The sequence below is a fragment of the Pleurodeles waltl genome, chromosome 8 (genome assembly GCF_031143425.1).
Source record: "Pleurodeles waltl isolate 20211129_DDA chromosome 8, aPleWal1.hap1.20221129, whole genome shotgun sequence".
Lineage (NCBI taxonomy): Eukaryota > Metazoa > Chordata > Amphibia > Caudata > Salamandridae > Pleurodeles > Pleurodeles waltl.
Window position 1 is genome coordinate 610140195 of NC_090447.1, and position 14707 is coordinate 610154901.

General features: G+C 43.9%; 1 protein-coding gene across 1 annotated transcript in view; it reads right to left on the bottom strand.

Moving 5' to 3' along the window:
* The window catches only part of CFAP97D2 (CFAP97 domain containing 2), a 152672-nt gene extending 139330 nt beyond the window's left edge, over positions 1-13342 (bottom strand). The window contains exon 1 of the mRNA XM_069204700.1: positions 13168-13342. Within this exon, the coding sequence (XP_069060801.1) occupies positions 13168-13260 (93 nt within the window). The 5' untranslated portion in view covers positions 13261-13342. The remainder of the gene's footprint in view (positions 1-13167) is intronic.
* Between the last annotated feature and the right edge of the window lie 1365 nt (positions 13343-14707).

The following is a 14707-nucleotide window of genomic DNA, read 5'->3' on the forward strand; positions in this document are numbered from 1 at the left end:
ATGATCTGGATCACAAAAGCTGAAACGTAGACTAAAGGGGCCGCTTTGGTGTTGCATGGAAAAACAAAACTTCCGCCCACTGTCTGAGTGCACTTGACATTGGCCAAACAGACCCTACGTGTTCACAGGCAAGTTACAATCCCCACGGATCTCATGGGGTATTGTCAGGTCAGGTATTGCTAAAGACAGAGGCCCACTTGGTATATGCTAACACTCAGGGGTTCGGCTTCTTTTATTCACTCCGTTGGGAGTTGGGGCTGGAGGGAGTCTCATAGTTCCCTTGATCATGTATGCCAGTGTTTTATTCTGAGTCAGTGCCACTAAGTAAACATTAAAACAAGTGAGATGAATGCTTTTCAAGCGCTGTGCACACCAGTGTGGTTGCTTAATGCTGTGCTCTTACACTTCGAATTGTTAGGTGATTGGGTGCATTACAGGGGTGTTGGAGACACTGAGGGGCAGATTTAAGAAAAGTGGAACTGCACCTAGTGCAGCACCACTTTCCTTGTGCCCATTAGTGCCCACCTACCCCCACCATGTGTGCGCTGTATTTAAAATATGGTGCACCATGGCACAGGTAGGGGGCAATAGCATAATTTTGTGACACTATGTATGTACTCTGCCGGAGTAGCACCATAATTTTGGTACTACTCCTGCAGAGTATATAGTGGCCCATTATAAATATTGGAAGCCCCCTTTTAATGCCTCGTCTGGGCAGGTGTTAAAAGTGCCAAAAAAATGGCGCAAGGAAATCTCTTAGATTTCCTTGCGCCATTTTTTTGGCCACGCTAACGGGGGAATACCCCCTTGCATACATTATGCCTGGCACAAGCATATTGTGGCAGAAGGGTTCACAAAGTGGCGCAATGCATGCATTGCACCACTTTGTAAAAATGGTGTGGGGAAAATGCCACTTTAGTGCAGCCTTACTGTAAAAGAAATGACGCTATGGCAGCACTCAGGTGGTGTTAGGGGCTCTTAAATCTGCCCCTAAATTTCTGGAGGGGACAGGGACAGCTTTGGAGACTTTTGACTGACCCTATGGAAGGTGCCCGTTGTCTAACAGCAGCAGGCGTTGATAAATATATACAGTCACATAGTACTGAAGTGCAATAGCAAAAAAAGAGAGCATGTCATCACAATCTGTAAGCATGCTTTGTTTTTAAGTACATTCTGGAAAGTAATTAGAAAATATGTGAAAAAACATGATCCTTGCTTCTTTTTGCACCAAGCAACAAAGGTGGGAGTGATAAAAAGGAAGAATAAGCAAATATTTCTTAGCAACATTCATAAACCTCAAAATGCAACTGGATTAATCAGAAATCATTCTTTCTGCTTCTGAACTTGTGTTTGAATAACCAAATATTTTCTTGTGCCATTCAGTGTGGAGGAGAAATTATTTTGCTATTGTCTGTCTGTCAAATGATTCCATCAACTCTTTATATGTGCTGCATATTACATGATTTAGTCTTTTCTAGGACATAATTAAACTTAACCAAGTTTTCCATCCATGACACTACAAGTGTGTGAGACTACCTCTTCCATTAAGGAATACCCCACTTGCTGGATAAGTACTATGTTCTATAACGACTTCAGGACTCGATAATGAGCCTTGCTAATCAAAAGTAAACAACGTGTCCTACTTTTACCTCTAGTCCACCACACCAGTTGTGATTGTTGCCTTTTCTTGGGAGGACATGTGGTGTTGAAGTTTCCCTCTCTTCCTCTCTCTGCGGTTCATAGAATAACTAAGATGATCTGTTATAGGCTCTCAACCTATGTTAAAAAAGCTTTCTCTGTTGGAAACATTTTTTCGAAGTATGACTGCAAGTTCTGGATTTGAAGAGTACTTAAGCATACTTAATAATACAGTTAACTGAGGTGAGGGTAGCAAATGGTATATTTCTTGGTATTGATCAATGGTGTCTTGTGTGCATCTCTGTGTCCATTTTTGAGGTTTCAGTCCATACCATCATTTTCTACAATAAGCCCTCTGCTAGCGTAAAGAAACTTGAGGCCCCCCCCCATGCAAAGTATATGGAGTCCCCCTCCTCCAGACTCACTCAGGAGCTCTCAGGACAGGGTACTGTGTTGATGGGGCCCCTGGACCTCTGGCCCCCGCACCACAGGGGCTACAGGGGCCTTTGTTACACCACTGAAGCCCTTTAAGAGTTAGTCGTGTAAAGGATTAGTGAATTGGAATTTAAGAGTGTCTTAGGCTATGTTACACCAATAATTATCTGTTGGGCTTGGCCCTCAATGCAGGGTCACTTCCAGAAGTTTTGCCTCCACCCCTCCTGTATTCGAAACCTGTTTTTGTAGGCTTTTAGGACTCTGTGAACTTTACCACTGCTAATCAGTGGTAAAGTGCTTGTGCTCTCTGTTTTGCACATGGTAAAATTAGATTACTTCCAATTGGCACATTTTATTTACTTATAAGTCCCTAGCAATTTGGTATTACATGTACAAAGGGCCTGTAAATTAAATGCCACTAGGGGTCCTGCAACACTTGTGCCGCAGACTTGAGTAGCCCATTCCAACTTGGGTCACGCCTGCCACTGCTGCAGCCTGTAGTTTACTTTTAAACTGACATTTTTCAACCTGGCATAATAAACCTTTTGCCAGGCCTAAACCATCATCTTTAATTCATGTGTCACCCCTTAAATAGCTGATAGGGTAGGGTGGGGCATATTTAAAATGTTTGCCATGTGGTTTTAGGTTATAAACGTCCTGGTAGTGAAAAACTCTTCAATTCATTTTTCAGTAATGCAAAGCCTACCTCTCCCATATGATAACATTGAGTTAGCTTATTACATTTAAAAAGTGATAACTTCAATTTGGAACAGGTGGGAAGTTTGAGTTTGGTATCTAAAGAATTGTAATTTGAACCCCTCTTTAATGTTAAAGTTAGATTTGAAGGCTCAATTCTGAAAATACCACTTATAGAAAGTTGCCATTTACTGGTCCAAACCATTTGGAGCCCACATCCTGTGTTCTGGGTCACATGACTGAATGTAATTGGCAGTTAGGCTTTGAGTATTCCTCCTAGACAGTCAGACAAAGGGGGATTAGGTGTTGGCAGGACTGGAGGGACGGAGCTGTTCCCAGGCCCAATTACATTTCGAAGAGGCTGCCTCAGCAACTCACAAAGAACTTCACACCAGCCTATTGTCACCCCATATCCCTTGGAGTCTGCTAGGGGAAGGAAGGAAATTCCAAAAACAGATGTGGGGGTCGTCTAGAAGGTTTTTCCACTTCAAATGCTAGCACAAGCAATAGATATTGGACCCTCAGATTAACTCTTCAATACACTCCTGGAACTGTGGAAAACTAAAGAAGTGCCTTAAACCCCAAGGTACTGCCTTACTGCTTGAGGCCTGCTTTGGCTTTCAGAGGAATGCGCTGCTGTTTAAGGTCTGCCTTGTTTCTCAGAGGACTGCCCTGTTGCTTGAGGCCTGACTTGTTTCTTAGGGGATTGCCCTGCCGCTTGATGCCTGCCTTGTTTCTCAGAGGACTGCCCTGCTGATTGAGGCCTGCCTTGTTGCTTGAAAGAGAGAGGACCATCTCTTTGAACCCAGGACTATCAGAGTAACTCTAATGTTCAGGTGTCTGACCTCCTTTTATGGGTTACATGGACACAACAAGCACCAAGGACCTCACTGCACCTGCCCAGCTGATCTGCTGTGACTGGCCCTTCCTGCACCTGCAACTGGACCTGCCTGAGTCCTGCTGGTCTCTGCTGGAATTAGTTCCTGATCCCCAAGAGGTGCTCACCCCAGGTCCTCACAAGGATGGTAGCATGTGTTCAAGTCCCCACAAGGATGGTTCTGTGCATGGAATGAATTAAAAATATTCTTGCAAATTTGAAGTTGGATCCTGAATTACCGCCACTGCGACAGCTGGCAACATACCGCCGCAGTGACTGCCAGCCGTCTACGTGTATCATGACCGCTGACGGTATTCTGCCAGAATGCTGGCGGAACACCGCCGACTGTCATGGCGGCGGACGGCGTTAAGGCGGTCCTGCTAACAGCGGCACCGCCACACCAGCAAAAAACCGCAGACCGTATCATGAGCAATGATACGGCCTGGCAGTGTTTTGCTGGCAGACGCTGCTGCTGACAGCAGCGCCGCGGACGGTCTCCAGCCGGAGGACCCCCTGCAAGCAGGTAAGTTTAGTTCTCCGACAGGAGAGGGGGGCGGAGGGTGTTGTGTGTATGTGGGGGTGGGGGTGTATGTTTTGTAATGCGTGCATGCGGGTGTGAGTCGCATTAAATGCTGATTGCGAGTGTTGGGTGTTGTGAATGCATGTGTGTGACAAGGTATTTTGGTTTGTGTTGAGGTGTGTGGGTATGTATGTGTGCATGCGTGGGTGGTGGTGGATATGCATGTGTGCATGTGTGTATATGGGTGCGCATGTGGGTATGTATATGTGCGGGGGAGGCAGGAGAGAGAGAGGGAGGGTGGGGGAAGACTCTGGGGAGGGGGGGTCGGGGAGACCCCTATCAGTGCCAGGTAAGGGATTCCCTGGCACTGATAATGCCTACAGCCATGGTTTTCGGGGCAGTAAGCTTGGCACGAAAACCATGACGGTAGGCCGGGTCATAATCCCGAGGGTGGGATTGTGACGGCTGCCGGGCTGGAGACCAAAGTCTCCAGCTCGGCGGCTGTTACCACCCTGTCGGTCGGTGTGTTAAAATGGCGGTCTTTGATGGCAGTTACCGCCAGGGACAAACTACCATTTTTTATACCGCCGGCCTGTTGGCGGTATTAACGCCGCTTTAACAGCGACCACCAGGGTTATAATGAGGGCCATAGTCCCCACAAGGATGGTAAAATGTGTAAATGTGTGTGTGTGTGTTATGTGCGCAAAAACGAGATGAAGTGTGTGTAAGAAACAGGTCATTCAAACACATAACATTTGCTGTTTGAGACGCACTGTACCATATGTTGTGAGATGCTTGAAACAATGAGAAATGTGGCACTGGCTTGTGGGATGGTCACAGAAATTCAGTATAGTAAAATATGCCATACAAGATAAGTGTGGGAAATGCTTGGTTAATAAGCAAATCTAAAGTCTCCTTCGGAGCCAGTACAGGCTTTAATACATATAATAATTTGAAGCTTCATGGTATCAGAAAGTTATTCTCTTTTTGAAAGGCACTCTAAGATTATTACTAGTCCAAGATAGGTTTGCACTAGGTAAAATCTGGGGCATATTTATACTCGGTTTGCGACGAATAAGCGTAATTTTTTTTACATTAATTCAGAGCAAACCTAACTCCATATTTATACTTTGGCGCTAGACACGTCTAGTGCCAAAGTTATGGATTTAAAGTCATTTTCTGTACGTGGAAACCTACCTTGCGTCAATGAGCTGCAAGGTAGGAGCTCCCGTGCAGAAAGCGACGATATGGCCCTTGCGCCATTTTTATCCCCTGTGCTAAAATCATGCACGGGGGATTGGGGCCTTAAATAATGGAACTAAGCTTGCTTAGCGACATTATTTAATGCCTGGGTATGGGCAGGCGTTAGGGGACCTGTGGGCCTATTTACATGGTCAGAGACCATAGAAAGAGCCCACAGGTGCCCTTCCCTGGCCCATGGGACAACTACACCAGGAAGACACCTAAGGATGGGGGGACCCCATCCCAGGTAAGTAGAGGTGAGTATATTAAACATTTTGTTTAAGTGCCATAGGGGAGCCTAACTTGGGCCCACCTACACGGCACTTGGCCCAATGGGCATGACCAGAGGACATAAGTCCCCTGGTCATGGCCATTGGGCTGGGGGCATGACTCCTGCCTTTATTTAGACCGGAGTCATGTCCATGGGGGTTGTGTGCTGAAATAGGACGCTAATCAGGTTAGAGTCATTTTCTTGGGATGACGCTGGTCGGCTGTATCCTTTTTGGTGCTCAACTCCTTTAGCGCAGTTTAGCTTCAAAAAGTATAAATCAGGGCCTGAATGTGTTGTGCTAGAAAACATTTTTGAAAGCACTGTAAGCAATCAAACATTGAGGGGCAAATTTGTAACTTTTGAAACAACATAGCACAGTAACCACAGTTGCTTACCTGCATCAATGGGAGAAAGTAGAACAGCACCATATCCACTAAGCTATGAGACCAGAATTTTCTCTCCCTGCACTGGTGCACATTGTCTGCTGTGCCCCAGTGCACACAGCCATGCCCTTTAATGCACAGGAATGTGTGTTTAATGTCAAACATAGGTTTTTGTAGCATACTGTACAAAATCTATGCTTTAACATAATTTAATATTTTGACCACTGTATGTATGCTGGAAAGGTTTCAAAAGTTTTGAGAAAATAAAACTTTACTCATTCTTTATGCCTGCCTCAAGGGGGTGTAATTTTTGTTTTTTAGTAAATAAGGCTTCGCATCAAAAGCCATGGATGGTTGTACGGAAGTTAGAGGTTGGTGAGCCACTTGAAAGCTCAAGCCAGACTTGAGCTGGAAGCATGCCGTTGGCGCAGCTCAAAGTCCTGCTGGGACCTCGAGCCCATAGCGAGGTGAGCATTGGCTTCTGCCGGCCACCCTGCTACTCAGGATGTGGCGCTACGGTCAAAGCTGCCGAATGTGGAACTGGGGAACTAGGTTCAAGTCTTGCATTGGCTTAACATACTGTGATTCTAGGCCAATCACTTAAACTCCCGATGCCAATAAACAATGCATGCAATCTTCTATAATGTAACTGGTGCTCATATAAATCAATCAAATACCTTCACGTTGATTTTGTGCTATTTTTCAAAAACTGCAGAAAAATGCACTAAGGGATCAAAATAAAGCCTTAACATAAGGATGAACAAATATATACCCATTTACTGGCTGATGTGTACAAAGTGAAACCAGAAAAGTTGCATTAATCACAGCTTTCCCTCTTAAATTGTGTGATCTTAGGCAAATATATTATTTCACCAAAACTATTTTTCCAGGTGGAATGCTATAATGCTCCCTGTTATTGTCTAAGCTTCATCCTAAATAATTAAGCAATTTTGAAGAGACTTTATCATATTTTATGTGATGTTTGTTGTATGATATACATAGCAAATATTTTCGGGGCTTGGCTTATGCACTGGCTCTAAGATGTGAGCCAGACCGTTGGCTTGGCTCTGCCTTTTAATTTGTTGGCTCACCCACCTCCATATTAACCAACTGAGGTTTAATCTCAGAACAATGGATTGCCCACAGATCAGGGAGGACCAAATTATGTGACAGCATTGACTGAATTATGCAGCAATAAAAAGCAAACTGTGCTGCATAATGTGACACTTTTTGTGATGGTATTACTTTATTATATTGCCATTTTACAATCCTAATATCATATAGGAAAAGGTTTCACCTCATTAGTACAAGTTTAATGCCCAAATGTTGCATATATGTTGTATGTTGTGATTGGAGTTATGTTCCTAGCATGTGGTTTTGCTGTTCTTTTGCATGGACTTGATGTTAAAAGGCTGAGAGAAAGGTTACTCTCGAGTGATTCCAATGTATGGATCGAAGTGTTAGTGCCTTGTGGCCTATTTTTGGACTATTTTGGTATGAGATTAAGGGTACCAACTTTCAGAGGTGCAAACCCAGTGTTTCATGCAGTTAAAAGGCCCATAACTTCACCCAATCCCTCTCAAAGCATCTCCCGTAGAAGTAAAATACAACATGCACTTTATAGTGCAAAGGGGCCTATAGCACTCCTAATATGCTTTGGTAAATGCAACAATTACCTGGAAGAAGAAGAGCAAATGGACATGGAGGGCTGGGCCATTAAATAAAATCAGTTAATGATCCTGATGACAGAATATAACTTTTTTTCATTAAAGATTCTGATTAAATAGTGTCTTATGTTATGAATGGTTTCAAGGTGCTAAGAACATACAAAAAGACATTAACATGTATATTCTGTCAAATATTTATGTTACAGCTCCTTGGGACTCACAAGGAATAGGAAGTACTACAGTCCAGCACAAAGATCAAATAAGAATCCTCCCTGGGAAACGGACCTTGCAAGCTTGGATTTGGAAGAGTCAGCAACCCGGTTAAACTTCATTTGTTTTCACTTCTCATTACTTTAATGCACTGTAAAACGAATTACGTTTCAATAGGGACTGCTTTGGTGTCTTAAACTTCAAGGTCATTTGTCTCCCATGTCCCCCTCACTCTTTTCCCCCGTTTTCCCTACGTCCTCCACATTTTCTACACCCATGGTGTGTTATAATTGCGTGAATAATGCTTTTTAGAGCACTAAAATGCGGTAGTCTAACCACTGATGCGTGGTACTTGACTAGGAGGTTTGTATTTACGTCTTGTGACTAATCCAGATGATTGTTTTCGTTGTCTGATGAATGTTAACAATTGTTTCTACCGGAAAACCGGTGAAAAACTCTTCACGGAATCAGCATGTTGAATAAGGTCTGCATGTTAGGCATACACAAAAAAACGTAATCAATTCATGGTTAGTGAGGGTGCTGCATATCATGCCAAATAGCTGAAAAGTGTGTGCATTCCCTAAGCCTGTTTTTAAACAGGACGTTTAGAGGGTCTCTCAGCCAACTTAGCCCAGGCTCGAGGCACCCCAAATCCTTCAGTCCACCGGTGATTTTCCCCTTGTCACATAGGGTCACACCAGTCCTGCTATGAGGTCAGATTTTATGCTTCCAGAACAACCTGGTGCACCCATCAGGTGGCGCTGTTGCACAGCAGTAAAACCGGCTTTTGTGATCAAACACCGGCTTCTAGTGGGTACATACAAATCATCTCTTAATGAATAGAGGTGGTTGACATAAAGAACGTGAAATGTGTTTAAATATTTTTAATTGCCCCTATGGTTTGCTGTTCTACGGATTGTATTCTAATGTATTTCAATTGGATTTATATGGCGCTTCATACGCATTACGGTATTACTAAGTACACTACCGGAGGCGTGGTATGTATGCCCCATCATGGCGGAGTGTTTGATTGGAAGTGTGTTACCTGCTGTGAGCCTATGTGGGATGTGTTTATGTGAATTGAGAGTGACCAGAGTGCTGCTCTCGGGTCGCAGCGCTTAGCGTTGTGATGGAGGAAGGTAATGTGCACACTGGATATAACTAGCTGGCATTTATACTTTGCTCTGCATGGCCCATTTTGAATTTATGGTGATTATGGACTATATTCCGAGTTTCTGCGCTCGTTTTGGGAGCCTGACCCTGCCCTAGCCCCAGTTTCCTTTACTGCCCTTTCTGACTGGCGTTCAACTGACCTCTGTGCTATGATGCCTAGAAAATAGCTCTGTATGCATTGTTAAAGACCATTCCTTTCTCTACTAGAGCCATGGTTTAGGGCACTATATTCCCATGGCAATGTAAGCAGAATGCAGACTCTGCGGGACACGGAGGCTGTAATCAGAAAGAGGACTACTTCTAGGAGACAAAAGAGCGCCTTCCCTAGTTAACAAATCTCACCCCAGGGTGTTTTAAGGGGCATGTTAAGCAGCAGTATCTCTACCAGACCTATTCCATTGGCAACGGGATTTGCAGCTTCAATAAACTGGGTACATTTTACATTTCCAGTCTTTCATTACACACAGTGGTGGGATAAAAGGCATTTTTAAATGTGTTGCAGATCCTCCTTCAGAGTCACTCAAACAGTAGACCTCTAAGGGGAATATTTATACTCTGTTTGTGCCGGATTTGCGTCTTTTTTTTTAACGCAAATCTGGCGCAAACTTAACTCCATGTTTATATTTTGGCGCTAGACATGTCCAGCGCCAAAATATTGGAGTTAACGGCATTTTTTGTCTGCGGAAAACTACCCTGCGTCAATGAGATGCAAGGTAGGCGTTCCCGGGTAAAAAATGACTCAAAGGCCCTAGAGCCTTATTTATCCTCCTGTGCAAAAATCACGCACGGGAGGAGGGGGGCCTTAAATAATGGCGCCAAGCCTGTTTAGCGCCATTATTTAACGCCTGGGTATGGGCAGGCGTAAGGGGACCTGTAGGCAGATTTCCATGGTCAGAGACATTGAAATTGCCCACAGGTGCCCTTCCCTGTCCCAAGGGACACCCCCCATCCACCCCTAACCACACCAGGAGGTCACCTACGGATGGGGGGCCCATCCAAGGTAAATCCAGGTGAGTATATTTTTTTTTTCGTCCAACACCGCTCGGGCCCTGACTTGGGGCCCCTTGCATGGCTCCAATGGCCATGCTCAAGGGACATTCATCCCCTGGGCATGGCCATTGGGGGGGTGGGCATGGCTCCTGTCTTTACTAAGACAGTAACCATGTCCATGGGTCTTGTGTGCCAGAAAATGGCGCTACACTGCCTAGAGGCAAGTTTTTTTGCCTCTAAACAGTGCAGTGACATAATTCGGCGCACAAGCTCCGGTTCCCTTTACACCTCCCCGGCCCTGTTAGCGTCCTTTCCAAGGACGCTAACAGGGCCTTCGCGCGGGCTAGTGCCATTCCATAAACATGGTGCCCGGCCGGCATCTAGGAATGGCTCTAGCCGGCGCTATACTTTTTGGCACAAACCTGCGTTAGTGCAGGTTTGCACCAAAAAGTATAAATATGGGCCTAAGTGTTATTGCCTTTTCGCAGGAGTGAGAGACAAGGGTATGCGAATAACAACCTGAAACCATCAGCACGGAAGTTAAGTCAGTGAGTGAGGGTCTGTTGTACTATTATTCCATTTGCATAAAGTGGTCGGAAATTGCATACCAGCCTTTCTCGAATGCACTAGTATTTTGAGAATGTATTATTTATATATGAATAGGTCGGTTAACCAAATACCGAACAAACTTGCCTAATTAATATTCATTAAGCAAGTTGTAACTTGTGCCCCCCCCCGGATTGGCTGCGATCAAAGAGATGGTGACCTGCAAGGGAGAAAAAAACACTACGATTGCATTGCAAAACGGAAAACAATTTTAAGCAATCTTTGTGCCTTTGTCTTTGCAAGTCAGTTAACACACCAACTTGTGGGTCATTTCCTTATCAATTGTTTGCAACTCCAACTGAGATTGTATACCATTGATACATTTCTTTCCGAAGCAAAAATAGGACAATAACACTTTCATGCACCCTCCTACTCGCAATTCAGAAAAAATCATAAAAGTCGTCTTGTGAGTCAGAAAAAAAGTTCTGACTCATAACAAGGCTTCTGTACATATAAATAGCCGTTCCCTGAGATTTTGCAAATCGCTGAGTTGCCTTCACAAAATGGTTTTGAACATTAAGCCAGATATTCGGTGCCCTAAGTTTTCCGTCGGACCCCGCGGAGGCACTGCCAAATGCTGGGGTTGCCAAATACCAAGACTGCCTACCTCTGATTCAACTTCGTGCCTTTCTCCCACTATCCTCCACTCCCTGTCTCTTTGTCTCACTCCGAAAAGTTATTTTTCATCTCTGCTTTCTTTTCAGTACTCTTTTTCATTGACTACATAAATGATATTAAAGGAGTCTGAAAAAATACTTTACAAAATCAGCAATAATGAACATAAGAAGCCTCGATATTCTAGAAGGTAACAGTTGACATTGGATGGAAATTAAAAAGCAAAACCATCAGTGCATAGGCATGGATGAGGTACTGTTTCATGGTACCAACCTAAAGAGAGACTCCTCTTGTGTAGAGGGAAACCATTGAGCTTCCTTATTTTCCATATGTGAGTAGGCCTCAACTCCAGTCCCGTCAGGCCATGCCCCTGAATCAAATAATCACATATGTATATGACCATAGGGGAACCAAGAATCACAGGAACGCATATCAGCTTCAACTTACAACATTTTACAAGAAGTAAAATTGACAGCAGGTAACTTGAGCACTTGGATTCAATGAGTAGCAAGCAGGCTTTTAATTCACTGGTAATCGAGGGATCTCCCTTCTACAAGTAGCAAAGAAAACACCTTCTGAATTATGTATATGACTTGATATTACTTTGTGTGATGTCACTGTAGGGGTTGAAGGGGGTTTGTCATAGAGCATGTGGTATTACTTCACCTACCACTGTCACATTTCATTGGCATCACTGTAAAAAAAAACAGCACCTGTGTTTTTTAAGATCGCCCCAGGTTTTCCAGGCCAACAAAAAGTACGTTACCTTACCCTGAAAGTCGTGTATACGTTAAATTTACGTATGCCAACATGACTTACGATTTGCTAGTTTTAATATTGCATCATTATTCTCTGTAAATGATTTCATTTGAAAACCGATTAGAACTGTGATAGTTTACAAAAAATTATAAATCGCACAGCCCTGGGATATCTGAGTGCTGTAGGGTTATCACCCGTAGTAGGTCGCAATTAGTGTATTTGTTTGATATATTCTTGTTTCTCTATTTCTGTCTATTGTTCCGAAGTTCAGATCGTGGCTATTTTTTAGGCGGGGGTGCCTGGCTTCCAGTGGTGACCAGAGTCCTGATTTTGGGCCTCAGCGCCTAGATGTGATAGAGAAAGGGAAAAAAGTGGAAAATAGGGTGAACGCTGGATGTCACAGAACTCTAAAGGTTAAGGACTGCTGCCATAAAACAACAACTATCAGTCGCAAATTACTTATCGGAGGGTAGAAGACCCGCAAAGACAGCGAAAAACATTGGACAACTCCAAGAAAGGTTTAGATGATAGGTCGCAAAAACCTCCTTGTAACTACCCAACTGAGGGAAAAACCCTCACTTTTTCCAGTGCAAGGATTTTTAAAGCTTCAGGAAAAATATAGACTTGCCATTTGGATGCTATCCTACCAGAAACGCTATTTTGAGCTCAATTTTTCAAATTGATACCTTAAGGTTGCTGCTTTAAGTGATTTTAATGTAGGACAGCGCTGTAGTGTTCTCTCACTCGGGCCAGAAATCGGCGGCATCCCTCTGCTGAAGGCTCTCAGAGGCAAACCCACATTCGCAAACTTACCCTCTCCTGCAAGAATCGCAAATGGTTAATGTGGACCCGTAAAAAACACTGCGTCATATAACTCTAACGTAAAACTCCGAACTACCACGCTGTAACGCGAAGGTGGCTGTTAGCAATGCCATTGAGCCTCCAACATATTACTGTATTTATGTATTTGATAGTTCAGTACCACACCTGGACGTCACGTACCGTCTTTAAACATACAAATGCAGCACGTCATTGACGTATCGGGTGAAGCACAGCAGATTGCAGGGCCGCAAAAACCACCTTACCTTCCTCTGGTGCTCGTCGTAGTACGTTTTGTCCCATTTCTGCTGCAGAAACTTGTTGCCGCACGGCAGGATTGGTTGGTAGGCTCGGTGCATCGTGAGCGGCGAGCACAATCTCTGCCTCCCTCAAGGACTGGGAGCCGTGTCACGGTGAAGCGACGCCCTGGAGACTCGGTTGTGTTTGCAGCTGGTCATGTGCTGGTTGTCATGGCGCTTACTGTTAAGACTAAAAGGAATAGATCGTGGCTGTGTTAAAATAGTGTGTGGCAGTAGAGCATACACGCCTCAGACTTAGCGCTGCTTTCCACGAGGACGTTGTGTCATCGACATTTTCAGGCAAAAATCGCACTAGGTTCGCCTCTTGGATGAGGAAAAGTAGCAATTTAATGATATTTCAGCTCTAAAGATATATTTCTAACTTGGAAAATACAAGGGAAATGACAAGAAATACAACAGTTTCAGATACGCCTTTTCACTCCGTCGGTTTCCAGTGCATAACTGACCCCTCAATATTGTCGAACTCTGTCGCCTGCTGCATTTGTGTGCTCAGTGGGTTGGCAATGGGGGCAAAAGGTGGGACCAACACACATTTCTGTTACATCAGACTCATATTTTATGTCCACCAAAAGATAAGGTAGGTCAGCGGATCCTGCGTACGTTGCAGACACTTTTGTGTAACCTGCCAGTGGTAGGTTCCAGTTGTACAGTGAAGGGGCTTTTCATCCTACTGTGGTTGATGAATTGTGAATTGTGAGCTTTGGAGCAGCGCTAGCTGCTGCGCATAGCTATGCATGCAAGAAGTGCTTTATCAATATTTACAAAGCCAACAGGTTCGACTTTTGCACAGTGCTTGCTACAGAGAGACATTCAGCACAGTGGTACACATACACACTGATCTAGAAACATGCAGGCATCAATGTATCAGACCGACATTCATGGATAGTCCAGTTCAGAAGGGGTCAAGAGTGATGTGCATAATGGTGCTGATGGTGCTCAGTGGTGATTGGTTTATTTTCCGTAGTATATGTTTTGCATTATAACGTCAATAACATGTATACACACAGATGCTATTAATTATGTATTATTCAGGTTAAAATTGATTGACAACAGTGGATGTAGGCTTGCATTTAAAAAAAAACCTGACATTTAGGAGCCATAGTGTTTCATTTCATCATGTCTACTTTTATTTCTATGAGTAGCTAAACTCACAGTTAACAAATGTGATGTGTCTTTGCTTACCTTCTCACATGAAATGTTTCTCTTTATGTAATAAGGGCAAAATGTTTCAATGAGTTGCAACAGTAGTCCTTCAGAGTTCAGGCTGGTCCAATATACCCTGCTTGTTGCAGATAGCTGTACATTTTAATGCAGCTTTGAGAAGCTTTATTGTGTTGGATCCTGATAAACTAATGAGCCCAGATTGGATCTGTGTGCCTTAACCTGATTGGAACAGTTTATGGGAACCATGTGTAAATGTAGCAAATGTAAGAATTGTGTGATATAAGCTAGTGCAGGGCAGAAATTTTTCCAGAAAACGTAGAGA